We start from the raw sequence: 21,316 nt of genomic DNA, 5'->3' as shown, positions 1-21,316 counted from the left end.
AAATTAAATTAAAAATTAAGAATTAAAGTAGTTTAAAAGTTCAGTTCAAAGATTCCAGGTTAAGATCCCCTGGATGAGATGATCTTTGAGGTTTCTTTCAGCTCTAGATAATCTTATAATCTACATCTGCTCCAGAATCATCTCTGTTTCACTTTCCTTTTTTTTTGCCACTTTGACCTTCAGTGGAAAGTAATTCAAGTTATTTTATGATAATATGTAAATATAAAAGTAAATTATATCCAAAATATATTCCCAGTGCATAGTAATTCCTACCACTGGGGAGTCAATCTATATGGATCAGCATTGACTGATGCCAGCGGGACCTGCCTGAAATAGTGGAGTCCTATCAAGAATGCAAAGCTTACCTACCCCTTTGGGTACAGGATACCTTATAAGGAAGAAAATAAAGCTCTGGGGCTGAATTTTTTTCCTGAGAATCCAAGAAGACTTTATAGTAAGGTTGGTTTTTTTTTTTAAGAGGGGGAGGCTCCACAAACATGAGGACAACTTTTGAGCTAAGCTTCTATCTCCTTGAATTATTTGGGGTTCCCCCTATGTTCCTGATTATCAGTGGGAGAGCTATCATATAAATCTTGCCCAATTCTGTCAACAAACACTTACTATGCATTTACTGAGTTCAAAGAAGGGCAAAACCACAACCCCTGCCCTCAAGGAGCTCCCAGGTTAATGGGAGACAACATATCAAAGGTAAATGGGAGACAACACACCAAAGACATATGAGATATAGGGAGGGTAAATTGGTGGCAATCTCAGAGGGAAAGTACTTGCGGTTGGAGGGGACAGGGCATCTAGGAAAGGTCAACTGTGGAGGGTGGAATTTGAGCCTAGATATGTGAGTACTTCGTATCACACATCCTAGAGCTATACTTGATTAAATGCTTGCCTTGTATTATTTCCTTTTTTTGGATTAGTTATACCTTATTTCTACAGCTAGATTGTCATATTCTTTAGGGCAGAAGCCATCTTTCTACTTCTTGGTATCCCCCATAGCGTCAAGTGGAAGGTTGGGCATGGAGTGGCAATTTATGGAGGGATCTCTAACGACAACCTCTCTATCCAAAAGCATGGCACTGGAACAGCTCAGTTGGTGATGTTTCCTTTTTCCTGGATCTGTAGGATCCAGGGAGTGGCTTAGCAAACCAATCCTTATTTCCATTGGCTCATGAATCTTTTTGTTTTTTTGGCCCTGTCTTTTTTTTTCCTCTCTCTTTAATCAACCTTTATTTATTGAACACCTAATAGGGTCTGAGTATTTTGCTAAGTGCTGGCTTTTGGTGCAGTGGGCAGGTCTATAGGTGCCTACATCAAAGATTCTTTGCTTTCCAGGGAAAGGTTATAGTGGGTTATCTGTCTACCCAAATCCACTGGACTAGATTTGAGAACTGAGCCAGAGTCCCAGGGGTAGAGGAGAGGGTTCTTACTCAGCCTGGGTGACTGGTTCATTCTGTTCTACACTTTCTACATGTCCTTATGTTGGCAATGAAAGGAAACCCAAGGATGGCATCTAGATCAGCTCTGGGAAAGTTGAGTAGCGGCTAACAAATAATAATAGTTATGACTGATGTAGCATTTTATGGCTTGTGAAATGTTTTACAAATGTTATCTTATTTTATCCTCACAAAAACCTTGGGAAGGAGGTGCTATTATCATTCCCATTTTACAGATGAGGAAGCTTGGTCAGGCAGAGGTTAAATGATTTTCCCACAGTCAATACAGCCAGTGTCTGAGGTCAGATTTGAATCGTGGGCTTCCTGATTCCAGGCCCAAAACTCTATGCCATTTGACTACTATAATCAACGGATCTCTTTCTCCCTTTTTCTTTCCCTTGTAAACAGACATGGCCTCTACCATCACACCCCGAGAATGCAAACTTTCCAAACAAGATGGGCAAAGTTATGGCTTCTTCCTCCGGATTGAGAAAGACACTGAGGGTCACCTGGTTCGTGTGGTAGAAGAGGGTAGTCCAGCTGAGAAAGCAGGCCTCAAAGATGGTGACCGGGTCCTCAGTATTAATGGGGTGTTTGTGGACAAAGAAGAACACTTGAAGGTAAATGAGGCTTGTGAGGATCCCTGTTCCCTCCATTCTTCTTGACCTACAAGCTCATAACTTTGTTTGATGCATTCTCTGCACCCAGAGTTCTTTTTTCTGGAGAGGGGCGATGTTTCTGTCCTGTGCCCCCTTTTTTCTGGAGAGGTTGATGTTTCTGTCCTGTGCCCCCTTTTTTTCTGGAGAGGGTGATGTTTCTGTCCTGTGCCCCCTTTTTCTGGAGAGGTTGATGTTTCTGTCCTGTGCCCCCTTTTTTTGGAGAGGTTGATGTTTCTGTCCTGTGCTCCCTTTTTTCTGGAGAGGGTGATGTTTCTGTCCTGTGCCCCCTTTTTTCTGGAGAGGGCGATGTTTCTGTCCTGTGCCCCCTTTTTTCTGGAGAGGGCGATGTTTCTGTCCTGTGCCCCCTTTTTTCTGGAGAGGGCGATGTTTCTGTCCTGTGCCCCCTTTTTTCTGGAGAGGTTGATGTTTCTGTCCTGTGCCCCCTTTTTTTCTGGAGAGGGTGATGTTTCTGTCCTGTGCCCCCTTTTTTCTGGAGAGGTTGATGTTTCTGTCCTGTGCTCCCTTTTTTCTGGAGAGGGTGATGTTTCTGTCCTGTGCCCCCTTTTTCTGGAGAGGGCAATGTTTCTGTCCTGTGCCCCCTTTTTTCTGGAGAGGGCGATGTTTCTGTCCTGTGCCCCCTTTTTTCTGGAGAGGGTGATGTTTCTGTCCTGTGCCCTCTTTTTTCTGGAGAGGGTGATGTTTCTGTCCTGTGCCCCCTTTTTTTCTGGAGAGGGGTGATGGTTCTGTCCTGTGCCCCCTTTTTCTGGAGAGGGCAATGTTTCTGTCCTGTGCCCCCTTTTTCTGGAGAGGGGTGATGTTTCTGTCCTGTGCCCCCTTTTTCTGGAGAGAAGTGATGTTTCTTTCCTGTGCCCCCCTCAGTCAGCCAGGGTAGCTTTCTCTCTCCCCTCTCCCTCTTAGGGAGAGAAGGTCGTAGAGAAGGTACCCAGTCTATGTTGAAGCTATTTCCCAATCTGAGAGTTTCTCTATATACCAAGGCTCATATTTAGATTTACAAAACGTTTCCCCACCAATAAAGTTGAACTATGCTATAAGACAATAACCATTGAGTGGACCGGCTACCCAAGGATGTTCTCCTCTAGTTAGGGTCTTCTGGGCTGGGATTGGATCACATTTGCTGGAACCTTTCAGGACTAGAAAAGTTCTGCCATGTTGAACCTAGATTGATTTTGGATCTTCAGGGATAGTCCCCCCTGGAGGGAGGATGAATGGGGAGGGCATCATCTGCCACCTGGGAGTAGCAAAAAGTCTGAGGAAAATCAAGTCATGTAGAGTTGAGAACCTGAGTCCCTCAAGGCAAAGGTGAGGCATTTACCTTGGTTTGTTCTAGGTCGCCCATTAACTTTCTATTGCTTCATCTCAGGTTGTGGATCTGGTCAAGAAAAGTGGGAATTCAGTGACATTCCTAGTTCTGGATGGTGTGTCTTATGAACAAGCAGTAAAAAAAGGGATGAACCTGAAGGAACTGAGTCAGAACCACAAGGAGTCACCCCCATCGATGAATGGTGTAGTGGATGCAGGGAGCCAGCCCCGGCTCTGTTACCTGGTGAAAGAGGGAAACACTTATGGCTTCTCTCTGAAAACTGTCCAAGGTGAGTGCACTGAGCTAGAGGCTGGTTTGGGACTCTTTGTGACTCTTCCCAGATTTCCCAGGTAGGAGGGAAAAGCATTCTTCTCAGTTGCTTTGTGGTCAGCTTGGTGATTTAATTATCTGATAGCTGTTTCCTTCCTTGGAGACTTTTCAAGTGAACAGATGCTTGAATTTTCAGTGGTCCCTTCTAGCGCAGTTTTCTAGGAGGTTGTCGGTACCTTAGGATCCTTTTGATTGGAGCTTCTATGGACTTGAATCTAATTGAGGGATTTATAATCCATCTCTTTAGAGGAGGCTGGATTTTCCTCTGTATCCACTTTAAGAGGGTAGAAGATTAGGAGAGTTATTTCTTGGCCAATAATACTTCTTTTTCTGTTACTTCTCCAATGCAATCTCTTATATTAAGTTAAAATAAAAAAAAAAACCACAACAACTTTTGTCTAAGTATTAAATCTAAGACAGAAGAGCGGCAAAGGCAAACAATTGGGGTCAAGTGACTTGTCCAGAGTCACTCAACTAGAAAATGTCAGAGGCCACCTTATACTAATGCATTTTAATTTTAGGGAAATAAGATTGGGTATACTGTCTTCTGGCCAGGATCTGGTACTTTTGCAGTATCTGGGCTGGTTAGCTCATGTAAATGATGAAAGAGGTTGCAGCAAGATGTTAACAGGCTCCAGATTACAGGTTTGATTCCCATAAAGATCAGTTATCTTCTTCCAAAGAGGGAAAAATCCTGTTTATGGCCATAGACTCTGAATCCCTCCCTTGTCAGTTATTTCACAACAATATTTTTGGGTAGACTTCATAGCTAATGTCCAATTCTCTTCAAATTTGTAGATTGTACATGATCTGTTTTAAGTCTAATGTCTTATTTAATGAGACTTATTAGTGAACCATAGCATATTAAAGGAATGAAACCTAACAATTTGCTTTAGTAAGCCAATTATTATTATTTTTTCAGATTTAACACCTCTTTTTTTGTGGTAGAATGACTAATGGGCAGTGATAAGCAGCTAAATGAGATAGCAAGAGTTCCAAGGGCACAGCCCACAGATTTGTCCACTGATGGACATTAGCAGAAACATGTGTCTGTCATATTGTTGACATTATGGCATTAATTGATATATTTAGCTGAAAAAGACCATTCCTTCCCCAGAAGCTTCCCTTGAAGACTCTGCTTTATTTTTTATTCCAGCTTTTGCGCTGAGCAAAGTTGAAGCTTTGTTGTAATAGCTCACAGAAATCTTAGTGCATAAAGATTCACCTTATCTCTGGTGGTTGGGTTTACCTCTGTGTAGCCTCTTGGAGGACATTTTTTGATTCAATTTGCAACTTCTTGGTCAATCAGTGAGCAGTGTGCTCCTAGGTAAAAGGATCTAGGGCTGATTGGCATCCTTCTACTCAGTGGGCTTTTGGCTGGCCTTATAGAAACTTGCTTTTTACCAATTCCATAACATGTTCTAGGAAGATGATCCTCCCAGACCCACCATCAATAGTGATTGTATTTTTGAGAAATTCTTTATACTGTCAGTTGATTTATTAACACACCCTCTATGTTCTTCTTGTGATTTAAGCTTTGGTAAATCCATGAACTCATCGATATGAGTAGAGTAGGAGTTATATATGAAAGATTCTGTCAAGGTAGGAATGATAAGATCTAGTAAGAGATTGGATATGTGAAGTGAAGGATGACACCCAGGATTTTGAGATTGAGTGACCATCCATGACTAATAGGGGAAGGTTTTGGGGGAAGATAGGAAGTTCTCTTTTGGGTGTTCAAAAGACAGTTGGTAGGGGCCGCTGGGTAGCTCAGTGGATTGAGAGCCAGACCTAGAGATGGGAGGTCCTAGGTTCAAATCTGGCCTCAGACACTTACTAGCTTTGTGACCTTGGGCAAGTCACTTGACTCCCATTGCCTAACCTTTACCACTTTTCTGCATTGGAGCCAATACACAGTATTGACTCCAAGAAGGAAGGTAAGGTCTTTTTAAAAAAAAAAGGTAGTTGGTAATGTGGGACTAGATCTAGTTCAGAAGACAGATGTAGATCTTGGAATCATCTGCACAGAGATAATAATTGAAGCCATGAGGGCTGATGAGATCACCAATTGAGATAATCTAGAGAGAAAATAGAAGAGGGTCCATGGCAAAGCCTTGGGGGAAGAAAGAATATAAATGAAGATCTGTAGAGGAGACTAAGGAGGAATGATCAGACAGAGAGGAGGAAAACCTGGAAACATTCAATATAGTGATTAAGCATTATCTTTGTATAGTGCTTCCTGGTTAAAATGTTTGCTAGCTGTAAGATTTTTAATTACAACCCACTTGTATTTTAAAAAGGATCAGGAATTATACACAGCCCAACAAAGTGCCTCTTCTGTATAGGCTTTTTTAAGGGTTGCATTGTCGTTCTACTTCCTGATGAAAAGCCAGTTGTACCCTCCAGCTGCCTGGAATGAATCATCTTCCTTTTCTTCCCTTGCCTCTTCTAGGTAAAAAGGGAGTGTACATGACTGACTTGATTCCCCAAGGTGTGGCTTCAAAAGCTGGTGTACAATCTGAAGACCGTCTGATTGAAGTGAATGGGGAGAATGTGGAAAATGCTAGCCATGAAGAGGTGGTTGAAAAGGTATAACCCAGTTTTACTGAAGTAGTATTTGGTGCTTTTATCTTCTCTTCTTCAAACTGGTAACAAGACTTGAAAGATGATAGATGTGAACCAGAATGGTTTAAGGACAGGTATTTTCATCTCTCCCTAGGGACAGATTGACCAGTAACATAGAAAAGTTGATATAGGACCTGGAATAAGGTTTTGGGCCAGATCTTTAGCATTTTGGGTCCAGGGAACCATTGCTTTGAGGTCCTGAGTTCTGAGCAGTGACAATTCTCCAGAACTAGACCTATCCACATCCACCATGTTGCAGCTTTTCAGGCATCTTCATGCCATGTGTGAGATTTAAAATGGTGAAGCCCATAAACTCTAATGATTAAAATAGTGGAAGATATAAATTGTGATAGATATAAGAGAGGGTGAGTAAATTTGACCGCAGAAAATATGTTTCACTACAGTGTTTTGGTTTTTAAATCAAATATAAGGTGGTCGCCAGGGAAATATTCCCAATTATTCAAATACCCAAGTCAACTGGGTTTTATAGAGATTTTTAATTAATAATATAATGAGGAGTTAGAGAAAGAGAGAAAGAGTAGGAAAGGAATAATTATGAAGGGCCTCAAGCCAATATAGCCTAGACCTGAGTCTTTTTTTTTTTTAAACCCTTACCTTCCGTCTTGGAGTCAATACTGTATATTGGCTCCAAGGCAGAAGAGTGGTAAGGGCTAGGCAATGGGGGTCAAGTGACTTGCCCAGGGTCACACAGCTGGGAAGTGGCTGAAGCCAGATTTGAACCTAGGACCTCCTGTCTCTAGGACTGGCTCTCAATCCACTGAGCTACCCATATGCCCCCATAGACCTGAGTCTTAAGAGAGAGAATCAGTCAATCAGTCTTTTAACACTCACCATAAGGTCTTCCTAAACAAGGATTCTAGTGACACCAGACCAGCTCCATCTCAGCTGACTTCACCAGAGAGCCTTCCAGCCAGAGACTGTTCCAAAAGGTCTCTCTCCAGAGCCTCCAGAGGGACAGAGTCCCCTTAGAGGAGCTCCAGCGAGACCTCCTTAGAGATTGTCCTCCAAGAGCTTCCCTTCTCCAGAGCCTCTCTCAAGAGATTCTTCCCAAGCAATCCTCATCAGAGATCCTCCAAAAGGATTTCTCCAAAAGGATATCCTCAAGAGATTCTGCTTTTTCTTATATAGGGGGTTTTCTCCCATGTCACTTCCCCTAAGTCCCTACATCTACCAATCACTGTAGACACTTTCCAAAGGACTGCCTATCTAAATTCCTGCTAAGTCGATCAATCTCCTCAGTAAGTCTGAATCAGAAAAAATGCTGCTGTGTCGACCAATCTCCTCAGTAAATCTGAACTAGAGAAAACACAGCTGAGTCAACTAATCTCATCAAGAGAAAACTTGCCTGATCCTTTTAGGTACCTAGCATCCCATTGTATCAATTCTAAAAACAGGCCTGGCTCAAAGAACTCCTTGCCTTATTATAAGCATGGGTCCAAGTACTTTCATTGTTTAGCAAGGAGTTTTCTCTCCTGAAGCAGTCTTAAGTACGGTTGGAGTAGAGGTCCTCCCATTTCTGATCCTGGCGAGTTCTCACATCAAAATGGGGAATGTTTCTCAGTAGGGAATTTGTTCCAATTAAGAATTCCCCAATGGGGAAATTTTTAACATTCACAAGTCTGAGAGATTTCAAGATTTACACATGCCACTGCCTACTCTCTGTTTTAGTTTCTTTTTCTCTCTCCAGCTCTGGAATCAAAATCAATATTACCTTTCCTAGAAAGGACATGTCAATCAATGACCTCATGTTTTTGTTTACCATTCCTGTAAGTTCCCAGTCTAAAACACTCTTTCCTTGCCATGACTCCATTGTATGTGTTGTCTTCCTTTATTAGGGTCTAAGTTCCTTGAGTGCAGAAGTGAGCTTTCTTTTTGTATTTATATTGCCAGTGATTACTTCTGTGTTTAGCAAATAGTAAGTGTTTAGTAAGTCTTCATTCATTCATCCATTCATTGATTTCCCATAAGAGTATGTTTTGGAGAATAGCATTTCAAAACATCCTCACCAAAAATTTGAACTAAATCTATTGGGAGATTTTTTTTTCCTGATCCCATGAGAGATAGTAGAGTATAGTGGATAGAGAGCTGGCTGTGAAGCCACAAAAACATGAATTCTGGTCCTACCTCTGACCCAGAGTGGTTATGTGAGCCTGGTCAAATCACCTAATCTCTCAATGTCTCAAGCAACTCTTTACAACTAAATTTTAGGGAGAGAGTTGACCTGTATTGGTAGAGGGAATCGTCTCACCTGGGACCAATGTACTAATGAAATCACAGGTTCAGTTTTTCTGCCTCTATCCTTTGAGGACACATATCCAAATTTATAATGGAATTTAGTAAAAGAATAGAGGTTACATTTTAGTCTTTAAAAAGTCAAACTTTTTTCCTTCTTGAAAGACAGTTTATAAAGTATGTGTTGGGAAATAACAATATAATATTATTTAACTGAGTGTTTGAGGAGTATAAAGTTAAACTGGTCCCTAGATTTCCCAGGTATTTCTGATTTGAGAATCCAATATGGCATCACGGATTATGGAAAAACATGTCTCAAACATAGATATATCAAAGTAGTAAGTCAAATTGATCCCTGAAATTCTAAGAGGCATTCAGACAATCAAAGAGAATTTAGTCAAGTTGAGCTTTAATTAAAAGCCTCCTTAATGTCAGGCACTGTTCTAAGCACTCTAAGCATTGGGGAGACATGGAAAGACAAAAACAACCACTGCCTTCAAGGAGCTCAAAAGGAGATCCTTGAATTAATTTAGAGAGGCAACATGGAAACCATTATGTTGAAACAAGAGCTATCCTGAAGAGTACATTGGAGGCAAGGCAAGCTTTCTGTAGGTGGGATTTGGGCTTTGATTTGAAGGAGTTGAGATTTACAAGTTTATGTTTTCCTTTTCCTTGTTCCAGCATGCATTCCAGTTACTTAGCAGTTCCTTTTCCATAGTGACTTCTGTATATTTCTAATCTACTTCTCAGAGGAATCTGTTATCTTTGCATGGGGATGTAATTTTCTGAAAAAGAAGAGGATTGGAGAGAAAGATAGAAGATACATAACTAAGAGACAAAAGGACAGTAGAAAGGAGAACACAGCACTTCCTAAATCCAGGGATCATGATGGCTCCCAAATCCAGGGACCCCTCCCTCTGCTGATCATCTCTCATTGATCCTAAATACCTCATCTATATATCACTGTCTGTGTGTTGTCTCCTCCATCACACTATAAGCTCCTTGAGAGCAGGGATTGCCTTTTGCATTTTTTTTTGGTATCCCTTGGGTGCAACAAGGTGCCTAGTACATAGTAGACAATAAATGTTTTTTTGACTGACTTTAAAGAGGGGGAGGAAAGAAGAGGATAAGCATTAATTAATTTTTAAATTAAATTAATTCAATTAATTTATTTTCCTTAATTAATAATTGATTAATACTATGTGCCAGTCACTTTACAAGAATTACACATTTGATCCTCACAACAACTTTGTTATCACTCCCATTTCACAGTCAAGGAAACTGAGGCAGGTAAAGGTGAAGTAAATTGCCCAAGGGCACATAGCTAGTTAAGTGTTTGAGGATGGATTTGATCAGGTCTTCTGGAAGTTAGGCTCTGTCCACTATATCACCACCATCACAAAGACAGTAAGGCTAAATTAATCAGAGATTTGCTCATTCCCTAACATTGGATTCCTGGGACTGTAGTTTTGTCTTGAAAGCTGAGTCTCTTGATTTAGACAACATGTTCTCTTATATATGCTTCTATAGGTAAAGAAGGCTGGAAGCCAAATTATGTTTTTGCTGATAGACAAGGACATGGACAAGTACTACAGTGAACATAAGATAAAAGTCAAAAGAGAGACAGCCAGTCTGATGATGCTTCCTCACAAGCCCCGGATTGTGGACATGATGAAGGGAAGAGGTGGCTATGGATTTTACTTGAGAGTAGGCCCAGGGCAGAAAGGTAAGGAGCTTCCAAGTTTCTTAGGCTCAATTATCTGATTGTTCTCTGTCAAACTCTGATCCTGGGGTTCTGCCAGGCTCTCCTGACTTTCTATGGGAATAGCCTAAATCAATCCTTAGATCAGGGGAGGGTTCAATACCAGGGATCACGTATCATAGCAGATGATGGGAATTATCCAAGGCTGAGGCTTGGGAGGGTACAACTGGCAAAATGATAAGGGATGGTATAGAGTTGAATGCTCCTGAAAAGGTCAAGATGGGGAAAAGAGGAGACAGTGCTAAGAGCTGGCTATGGGCTGGGAGAGAATTAAGGGCTTAAGGGATTGGAGGCCATGGAATGGGTGAAGAGTAGGGTTTGGTAAGGGCAAGACAGGGATAAGTGGAAAGTCAGTAGATTATGGTCAGATAAGGGATTTCAGAATTTTTTGACGTGGAGGTTATACATTTATACAAGAGCAAAAGTATCTTCATGTATGGCTGAGGTGGGGTAGAGGAGTGGATTGTGGGAAATGATTAGTTTAAGGAACTAACTGCTTAAGGTATTTCAGGAAGAGTTAAATTAATGTCCATATTGAAGTTCCCTTGTATGAGGCCATTCATATCAAATTAAGCTAATTCATTAAGCATTTATTAAGCACCTTCTATGTTTATATGAGAGAGGCAGCATAGTATAGTGGCTAGAGGGCTGGACTCAGTGTTGGGAAGACTGAGATTCCAATCCCACCTTCAGTGCTTGACCATTTTTGTGTGTGGCTAAGTTGTCCTAGAGGAATAGGTCATGGGAAGTGAGTAGGTGGAGGAATGGAGAAAGGAGTTGAAGGTAAATCAGTATGTATTCTGATTTAGCCTACTACTATGAAGGCAGGAGTGGGGGAAAAGAGAAAAATTGTGAGCTAGACACTAAACTAGTTGAAGAAGGGGAATGACATGGAGGTCTGTAGATAAGAGCTTCCAGGATTTTGATTGGGTGGTGGATATAAATTGTGTGAATCTCAAAGGAGAAGGTTTTGATGAGGGATGGAAGTAGAGGAAGAACCTGGAAGTGGAGATGGGGAACAAAGAGTGTTCCAATGTCCCTACCCCAACCATTAAGCCAAAGGAAATGAGTGAAGGTGCAACCAACACTGGAAAGGGTGACCAAGAAGGCTATGTCAGAGAGGGGAGCAAGGTTGCAGCAATAGATAGAAGATGGAAGGAATGGGAAAAGAAAAGACTTAGGATAAAGGGCAAGTTTATCTGGAACAGGCATTCCAGAAGGCACAAAGAAAGGATGAGTGGCTTTTGGTTAGAATTTGGCGGCGGGAAGGTTGAAGAGGATGGGAATAAGGTATTGGGTGGTGGGGAAGGGGGAATGATCATTCTTTGCTCTGTGACCTTGGGTCCATCGTTAAGTTTTCCATGTCAGTTTAACCACTTATAACATGAGAGTGGTGATAACTGCCTTTCCCAACTTGTTTTGAGATTTAAGGCACGTGAACTATTTTTATGAAGTAGTGTCATTGAAATTTTCCACCCCAACACTCTTTTACCTCCAATCAAGTCCAACCTATTGCTTTAATGTGAAAATTCTGAGCAGGAATGAAGACTGCATGTATTTTGCTATTCCACAACATCTCCTCAGATGACAGGGAAGATAGACATTTCCTAAGGGCATTATACTTTCTGGCCCTTCTATGCTCACCTACTTTAGGACAAGTAGATAGGAGGATGGGATAGATTCTATTATTTGAGTTTACCTGTGTGGCAGCTTAAGAATTAATACAGAGAGCACCTTACTCCTCTGTATCCTTTCATCCTTAGCTTTCCTCTTATCATCTCCATAGTTAGGGCATTTCCCCAGAAAGAGAAGAATCTTTCTGACCATTTGCTTTATGGGGGAGTAGGTCAGATCATCAAAGACATAGATTCTGGAAGCCCAGCAGAAGCAGCTGGTCTGAAGAATAATGACCTGCTCATCGCTGTTAATGGAGAGTCAGTGGAACTGCTGGATCATGACAGTGTGGTGGAGAAGATTAAAAAGGGTGGAGATCAGACCTCACTCCTGGTGGTAGACAAGGAGACGGATGCCATGTATAGACTGGTAAGTTATGTAAGAGCATGGTCTGATAACCATGTTTATTTACTTCATGGGCTATTGTAGGGCTCACAGCCAAAAGCAATAGTTTTCATCTCATTCCAGAAATTTTCACTGCCTGTCCCCCCCTTGGCTGGAATGCTCTCTCTCTTTATCTCTGTTTTAGTTGCAGCTAAAATTCTATCTTCTACAATAAACCTTTTCCAGATCCCCTTAATAATCATGCCTTTCCTATCTGAAATTTATTGTGTCTCCATTTCTTTGTACATAGTTGTTTACATGTTGGCTCCCCCATTAGACTATGAGCTTCTTGAGAGAAGGGATTGTTTTTATGCCTTTGTTTCCCCATTGCTTATGGCACATAAAAGGGGCTTAACATAGGCTTGTTGACTGTCTGACAATTAAGCCCCATCTACTGTTTGGGATTCTTGATTTATACAAAATAAAGCTAATAAAAAACATGTTTATTATTAATGTTAGGCAGGTAGTTTGCAGGGGTTCCAGAAGGAACCATAGAAGACTGTAGTTTACCTTGAAAAGGCAGAAGGATGGGTTGTAAGGTAATTGTTGTAGTGAAATGCTAGGCAGGTGCCATGTTTGTCTTCTTGGCTCAAATGCTCATTAATTATAAGTGCAAAAAATGCTGGAGGCTCAAAGGGCTTGAAGAAGAGAAGGGTTTCTAGGAAGGATGGAAGAAATTATCCACGAAGAAAGCAGGGAAGAAAAAAAAAAGGCTAAAGGAACAAATAGGAATCAAAACCGGTGTCAAGAAGTTGACTAATGGAAGAACATGACACAGAAGAAAAAGAAGAGAAGAAACCCCACAGAGGAGGGCTCTACAACAGACACATGGTGCTTTCACATGAGGGTGGACTTTCTGAAGCAGTAATCCGAAGGTGATGGTGCACTAAGGGAGGTACTAAGAAGCCATTCTTTAATTGGAGGAGGCCTTCCATGAGCATTTAATTTAGTGGCTTCTGACTGCTGATGACAAGCATAGAGGTCAGAATACTTCTTTCTTCTTGGAGCATATGTAGCTTAAAAATGGCAGAGATTCTCATCAGATCCAAAGATTGCTACTCATTCTTCTAGGTTCACAGGTGAATGAATGATATTAAAAGAAATCTGTATTGTATCTCCAGGGACTTTGAAATCTTGGGTAGAAAAAAGACCCAGGGCCCACGGGATGGTTTAATTTTCTTTGTCATTTAAAGGTCATGACTTTAGAAGTGTCTAGCTATATAATCTTGGGTAAGTCACTTCACTTATCTAGGCCTCTGTTTTTTCATCTTTAACATTAGGCCAAATGATCTTTAGGGTTTTTGTCACTTTTCAGTTGTGTCCAACCTTTTGTGACTCCATTGGGTGTTTTTTTTTGGCAAAGATAGTGAAATGGTTTACTATTTCCTTTTCCAGCTCATCTTTTATAGATGAGGAAACTGAGGTAAACAGGGTAAAGTGACTTGCCCAGGGTCACACAACTAATAAATGGCTGAGGCTGCATTTGAACTCAGGTCTTCCTGATTCCATGTCCAGCATTCTATTCACTGTTCCTGACTCATGGTTCTGTTTAGCCCTAAAGAAATCAATTTGACTTTTTTGACTATGGCTCATATTAAATTGGGAAGAATGTTTGACTTTTTGATCCAATTAAAAGGGTTTAAAACAGAAATTTGATGGTAAAAAATGAATATCTATACATAAAACTGTAAATTTCTACTTGTCTTATTTTGGTGCTTCATTGTTGAATAGAGGTGACCCGAAACTCTTTTAAATTCTTTTATTTATTTTAAAAATAAGTACTTATTGATGCCTTTTACTTTTACTTCACTTATTTCCCACTGTATCCCTCTCTTGTCTCTGAAAGCAATTCCTTATTAAAAAAGAAAAAATGAGAAAACAGTTCAGCTACACTAATCAACATAACAACCCCCCCACTCCCCGACATGATATGTAGACTTCCACACTCATTGTCTTCCCAGATTTGCTAAAAAAAAAGAAAAAAAAGAAAAAGGGTTGAGGCCCATGTTTTTTTTTATATATCTTTTTTTCGAGAACAAACTTAGTAAGCATCTCCTTGCTGAGGGCTATGGAAACATCTATGGGTTCTCCAGATGGTCAGTCAGTGGAATGCTACCTTCCAGGGGAACACATGTAGAACATGACTGAGAGCCTCCTGAGACTTGCCCAACCTGAAACCACTACCCATTTCTAGGGATTGATATGAGAGTGACCATGTTAAGGAGGAACCTAGAAGAAGATGTCTCTTGAGATTATGAACTGGTGAGGAACCTAAAGGATTTAGGGACACGGTTGGTGTTTTCAGCACAGTAGCCAATTGAAGGTAGGAATTTTACAAGAGAGAGGATGCTATGGGAAGTGAAGAGTTAGCAAAGAACACCAGATAATTCGATTTGATTTTTAGGGACATGGCTTATGATATAGATATAATAATAGTTATTAGGCAGTGATGGATAGGAGGTTGGACTTGGAGCCAGGAAGACCATCCTTAGTTCAAATCTTGCCTCAGACACTTGCCAGCTCTCTGACCTTGGCCACATCACTTACCCTCCTTCAGCCTTAGTCTCCTCAATCTGTAAAACAGAGATAATAATATCTTTACCACAGGGTTGTGGTAAAGATAAAATGAGATAAAGTGCTATAAAATGTTAAGTTGTTATTCTACTAAGCTCTTCTCTAGGAATAAAGGGTTAGGGCAATATGTATTTTCCTAGAAAATGTCAATCCTATAATGACCAACCATGATTTCAGGAGACCAACAAGAAAACCTACCTCCGGTCAGAGAGATGAGGCATGTTTCTTGGACATGATCAATGAAGTACTTTATTTTACTTGGTTATACATAATTGTCCCAAAGATTTTGTTTTCATTTTACAATTAGCTGAAAGATAAGGGGAATGTAAAATCTCAGTGCATAAAGTTTGTTGGTTATTTTTTTTAAAAAAGCATTTGATTCAATAGAACAAAATGCTGCCTCATGGGCTTATTTGTAGCAAAGTGTCTCCTATTCGTAGAGTAAGACCATTCTGGATTAGTTGGAAGATGATTGTCTGATAATAAACAGCAAGTGAGGTGCTCTCACCAAAGGTATTCAACACTGGGCCTGAGGAAATGTAACACAGAGTACAGGAGAAGGAGGAATTGAGTGCTCAATGGCATCTGCCATGTTTCTGTTTGTGGATCACAGTGTGCTGATTGTATCAAGTCCCAAGACATTGCGGAACTCCTGGAAGAGATCTGTAATTACTCAAAGGAGTCTGGCCTGTTCATCCACACAGGAAAGACAAAGACAAAGTAAATGAAGAATGTCTTGTTTCCTGTACTTCAACATGCATTTGGATGGACACCTAATAGAGCTTATCCATTGGCGTGTATATTTGAGATAGACACTAGACATGGACCATGAATTGGGTCCAGAGTTGAAAAAGAGGGGAATGGATGGGACTGCTTGAATTGCAAAAGTTGTTTGACTAGCCCCATATTTCCCTTGAAAACAAAGGCTTCCCTCTCACATAAAATAATGATATATATCAGTGAGGTGAGGAATATTACACACGGGGCAATGAAAAGGTATATGGTTGCCGGAGGCCATCATACCCCGACCGTTTGACAAGGTCACGGTCCAAGGAAGGAAGGTCAGCAAAGCAGACCCCAGAATGAGGGCTCCCTGCTGATCCACTGTGTGACTTCTTTCCCCAAATTGTCCCCATTAGTGGACTTGTTATGATTATTATTCTCTCCCCAATACAGGAGAAATCACATGAGAGCAAATACTTATAGGATCAATAAATATATACCCTACTTTAAGCCCCCTCGGTTATTACCCCCAAAAGACTGCAATTACAGAATAAAAGCCCAAAGACTACTGCCCATGACCCCTCCTTTCTCTAGCACGAGATACGCTCCAAGGCCCTACCACATAATGAATCTTGTTCTACAGTTATCACACTTGAATGAATTCTTTGGAACAGAAGCTAAACATCATCACATCGTCAGTATCTCAAAGTAACACAAGAAACACAGAACTTGTAAATTGAGGAAAACCCCAAAATTGATCTGCCTAACGTCCTTACACCTATATAGGATTATGTTTTGTTGTTCATCTCCTAAGCAATTATGCTGGATAGTGAAAGCTGACCAAAAGCACAATGATCCTCTCAGCAGGTCAAGGAGTACTAATGTACAAATGGCTTTATTCACATTAATCATATCTATCACAGAGTGTTGTAGAAACCTATTAATGATCACAGAATTCTTTGTTGTAGTAACATCACAAGAGTGTTGTTTAGGTGATTTGATAATATCCCATCAAACTGTAGAATGTCACATACATTGAGAATTATGTGTGTGTACCAAAAACCTATATAATAAACATACCATGATACCATGGCAGAGCACTGTGTGTGATGCCTGTGTACATGGGCTAAATGCATGGTGTATCTCACTTCATTTATGATGTCACATCTGGGCAGACAGACCCTGGTCCTCAGAGAGGCCGCTGGATGGACCTCAAGATATGGTGGATGGGAGTAGGCTGTAATATATAACTAAAGAGGTGCTGTAAAGGAGGAAAAAGAATAAAGGATAAAATCAAGGAATTGCCTGATAGGAAGAGAAAATGGGCCAGCCTTGGCGAAAAAGAGAGAGTGTGACAAGTACACAGAGTTCTCCATTGGTACCTTTATCATGTTGGGAGAAAGCAAAGAAGGCTACCAGCATGTTGAATGGACCTCCTGGGATGAACTTTTGGGAGAACATGAAAAAAAGTTACTCAGGATGTCTTGTTATTTGCATCGCTGGTAGGAACTCCTAATCTGACGAAATCGTAGATTTATTTGAGTATACAAAAATACATACAAGTGCATTACATGAGTCGTTGGTGTAGACATGATCATCGAACCCATTGTAGCTTGGAAATCACCAAAGAGAAATGAGAAAGGGGCCTGGAATAAAGCCTTGGGTTAATGCCAAAGTCAGGCAGAAGGGAGGAGGATCAAAAGAGTGTCAAGAAAACCTGGAGAACAGGGAGTGTTTAGGAGGAAGGGGTGGTCAAAGGATTGAAAAGTGAAGTAGAATAAAACAAGGACTAAGAAAAGGCCTTTACAAATGTTCTCCTTTTTCCCTTTCTTAAGGTAATAGTAGAGAAGGGTTTTTTTCAACCTTCTAGTAGAGATCAGTCTGGTACAGTACATGCTAATCTTACAAGACCAGTTTTATTTCTCTCTGTACCTACTGAAATTCTGATCATCCTATTTATGGCTTTGCCTAATAACTCCTTGCCATTACTTTTCTTTGGAAACTGTACAGCCGCTTAATGTTTGCAGTAATGAGGGTTTTGTAAGAGAGGCTCCTAAATTATCTGCTGCCACTTTGCTCTGTTGGCTGTAATTAATAATTATCAGGTACCTGCCAGCTCTGAGATCTTGCTAAAGAATGCCAAACTCCCAGCCACTTTTTACCTTCTCTTCCTCTCATTGGTTAATACTGGCTACTTGTCTTGGTTGGGCCATAATTTAATGTTAACTGATGAAAGCAAAACAACTTGACTAATTCTGAGTTTTTTCTACCAAGGAGAAATCTTCAAACTGGAAAGGAGAGATCATTGAGAGCAAACTTTGAGTTCAAAAATAGATGAAGAGAGATTTGGCATGTAAATGGTTTAAATGAGTTCAAGTTTAGGGGTACTGGAGAAAACCAGCCTTACAAACGTGATCCAAGAACCAATATTGCACATTTTGGGGGAGATGTGGAAAAGTAGAGGAGCTGGAAGATGAGCTTAAAACAAAAAGAGAAATAGTGTTTTGTGCAAGTTTCAATCTCTTTAAACTTCAGACCTCTCCTCTCTAAACTGAGGGGATTAGACCAGATGGCTTTTGAGATCCCTTCCAGCTCTAGACCTATTATTCTGTGATCATTCTGTCAAAAATGGGCTATTAAGTTTGATGTCTATTCTCTACAAGATTTTAGAAGACACTGTTAAACAAAGGGTTGGTGAACAAGATGAAGCAGGACTGATTCCTAGGAGTTTGCATATTCACTGAGAATAAATCATGCCAGACAAATCTTTACATTTTTTGATAGGACTCCTAGAGAGGTAAATCAGGGAAATACAGCCAATAGTGTATTAGGATTTCATAGAAGCATTTGACTGTCTCTCAAGATAGCACTGTAGTCAAGATGGAGAAATAAAAAGCAGATGATAGTTTATTTACAACTAATTAAACTCTACTATGCAAATAAAATGTTGACAGATGGATTGAGGACAACTTGAAGAGATACCTCTAGGGCTATGCTAGAGAACTTAGAATCTCCCTTTCTGCAAGCCTTTTCTGATTTCTCATAATGCTAGTCCCTTCCCTCTGATATGATGATGATGAGAGGCTGACTGCTCTAAAATTGAATGAAGATAGTAAGATTGTAGAATGGGTGAGGAAGGTTTGGAGGCAACAAGCGTAGACTGTTCTTTTTAGAAGTTTAGCTATTTTGACCCTTTATGCCTTCAGATAGAGATATGATATTACCATCAGGTAATTTTATGAATTTGTATTGAGGATTGAGACAGAAAATGACCAGAATTAACCTTTTTTGGACCACAAATCTTTAGAAACTTTGCTGCCCCCTATTTTCTCCCAAGATATGGACAATGATAAGGAATATTTGTACAAAAGAATGAATTTAAGGTAATTTAATCACTTGAGTTGGGCGGTTAGGAAGTTCTAAGCTATTGCACTCATCATTCAGAAAGGGAAGTGATGTGGTTGTGTAGTTAAGAGATGTTTCTTAAGCACAAATTTTCACTTGGTGTAACATGCTCCATTATGGTGACAATGTTTATATTATTTTAATTTTTTGCAGGGTCAAGGAGGGAAGAGCCGGGGAAAAATAGGTTTGGAAGGAATGAGACAGCTTGCTAGAGGTTCCACTAGCTGGTCAGTCAATAAGTATTTGTTAGGTGCCTATTATGTGCCAGGCACTGGGAATAATACACAGGCAAAGATAGTCCCTGCCCTCAAAGAGCTCACAGTCTAATGGAGGAGTCATGTAAACAACTTTATACAAATAAATTATAGATAGAATAAAATGAAAAAAAAAACCAGCAGAAGAAAGGCACTAGAATGAAGAGGGATTGGGAAAGGCTTCCTGTAGAAGGAGGAATTTTAGCTGAGGCTTGAAGGGAAGCTAGGAGGCAGGATGAGGAGAGCATCCCAGACATGGCAGACAGCCAGTGAAGGTCCGGATCAAGGAATAGCAATGAAGACCGTGTCACTGAGGAAGAGGAGGTGATAAGGAGCAACTGGAGGAGAGAGAAAGAGAGAAATAATGTGTGTGTGTGTTGTTGTTGCATGGCCTATTGAGGCTGTAGCAAGAATAGCAGGCACTCTAGATCCGAGTTTTCCAAAGGACAACAGCAATGGGCTAACTTTAACTTTCAAAATCTGAGTCTATACTGACTGTTCTTAAAACTTGGTGTGGATAGATATGCTCTTCTTGTAGATCTGAGACTTCCCAGATGCCTTGGTGATAATAGTCATGGTGTCTCATGCTTTCAGAACACAAGACATTAGCTCACTAATCCTCAGCAGATATACAATTCATATCCTGTCCATTTTGGAGGTGACACAAATTGTGGCACAGAGGATTTTTTGGTGACCTGTTTGCCCTCCTCTAGAAAAAAAGGAGTATTGCAAACTAGGGGACGTAAGAAACTTGAACCAACATTAGGGTGTTCTATCCATTAATCTAGTATGTTTTTCTTTTATCATTCATATACAGATATATAAATATGCCACACGCACATTTGTTCCCTCCAAAACCTTTCTGGTTGTGAAGCAGTGAAAATTGTCAGCCTACAGGGCTAAGGTTTGGGGACTGGGATGAGTGAAATGAGCACATCTCAGAAATCAAACCAGCACCTATTTCTATGACCCAAAGCCCAAGGTCTTTCCATCAAGTCAAACACGTATTTCTCTTTTCAAAGGCTCAGTTTTCTCCATTTCTCTACTACCTTCAAAATCAAGCACTTCCTAATGGTGCCATCAAGGAGGTTCCTGCTGCTCCTTCTCCTGTGGCCTCGAGCCCTGCTCCCCCTGAGGAAGAGGCGACTCACAAGCCCAAGCTCTGCCGATTGCTCAAGGGCCAGGAGGGCTACGGCTTCCACTTAAATGCTATTCGAGATCAGCCTGGGTCCTTCATCAAAGAGGTAAGCCTACTTTGCTCAAATATACTAGAGTTCTAGGGCACGCCAAACCATAATTGGGCTCTGCATCACCACCATGCTCCATTTTTTTTTAGCTCTTATCTTCCATCTTAGAATCAAAACTGTGTATTGGTTCCAAGGCAGAAGAGTGGCAAGGGCTAGACAACAGGAGTTAAGTGACTTGCCCAGAGTCATGCAGAAGAGGCTGAGATCACATTTAAACCTAGGACTTCCCATCTCTAGACCTGGCTCTCAATTCAGCCACCTAGGTGCTCCCCACTGTGGACTATGAAATAGCTGCCAAAATTGTCCCAAGTTCATGAGTTTTCCTTGAAAAGTAAAGATCAGATCTTCATTTCCTATACAATCTTATGCTCAGTTCTCTCCAGATAAACATTTTCAAAATGAAGTTCAGTGAATGTCTTATAGGTAGTTAATGTGGTCCATTCTGCCCCTATCAAGGCACACTACCAATTGAGCCTGGGACCCCACACTTGTTTGCTCGGTTCTGCTCCACATTACAAGCATGTCTTGAGAGGGTTGCCTCCCATCCTGTTAAGCAAGAAGACTGATGTGAGAATCCGAAGTCATAGGGAGAGAACTGTCGCTTTATCTTTGAAGTCACCAAATGGCTAAGATGTAAGAATCCCATGACATCACACC

The 21,316-nt window shown here is 40.7% G+C and overlaps 2 protein-coding genes across 6 annotated transcripts in view; one reads left to right on the top strand and one right to left on the bottom strand.

The window, feature by feature from the left end:
- PDZK1 (PDZ domain containing 1) overlaps positions 1 to 21,316 on the top strand; it is a 42,340-nt gene that overhangs the window by 19,154 nt on the left and 1,870 nt on the right. For all 3 annotated transcript variants that reach the window (XM_001363492.4, XM_007485332.3, XM_007485331.2), the window contains 6 exons: positions 1,857 to 2,068; positions 3,489 to 3,717; positions 6,211 to 6,347; positions 10,167 to 10,362; positions 12,245 to 12,441; positions 20,435 to 20,656. In XM_001363492.4, the coding sequence (XP_001363529.2) occupies positions 1,859 to 2,068; positions 3,489 to 3,717; positions 6,211 to 6,347; positions 10,167 to 10,362; positions 12,245 to 12,441; positions 20,435 to 20,656 (1,191 nt within the window). In that variant the 5' untranslated portion in view covers positions 1,857 to 1,858. The remainder of the gene's footprint in view (positions 1 to 1,856; positions 2,069 to 3,488; positions 3,718 to 6,210; positions 6,348 to 10,166; positions 10,363 to 12,244; positions 12,442 to 20,434; positions 20,657 to 21,316) is intronic.
- GPR89A (G protein-coupled receptor 89A) overlaps positions 9,029 to 21,316 on the bottom strand; it is a 56,492-nt gene continuing 44,204 nt past the window's right edge. For 2 of the 3 annotated variants that reach the window (XM_007485335.3, XM_056819305.1), the window contains one exon: positions 9,029 to 9,421. In XM_007485335.3, the coding sequence (XP_007485397.1) occupies positions 9,383 to 9,421 (39 nt within the window). In that variant the 3' untranslated portion in view covers positions 9,029 to 9,382. Of the gene's footprint in view, positions 9,422 to 14,200; positions 15,030 to 21,316 lie in introns of those variants that run through there. The other variant, XM_056819304.1, reaches the window with a different exon arrangement.

Source organism: Monodelphis domestica, chromosome 2, assembly GCF_027887165.1.
Source record: "Monodelphis domestica isolate mMonDom1 chromosome 2, mMonDom1.pri, whole genome shotgun sequence".
Classification (NCBI taxonomy): Eukaryota; Metazoa; Chordata; class Mammalia; order Didelphimorphia; family Didelphidae; genus Monodelphis; species Monodelphis domestica.
Note: the sequence above shows the minus strand (reverse complement) of the source record. Positions and strands in the feature narration are given on the sequence as shown.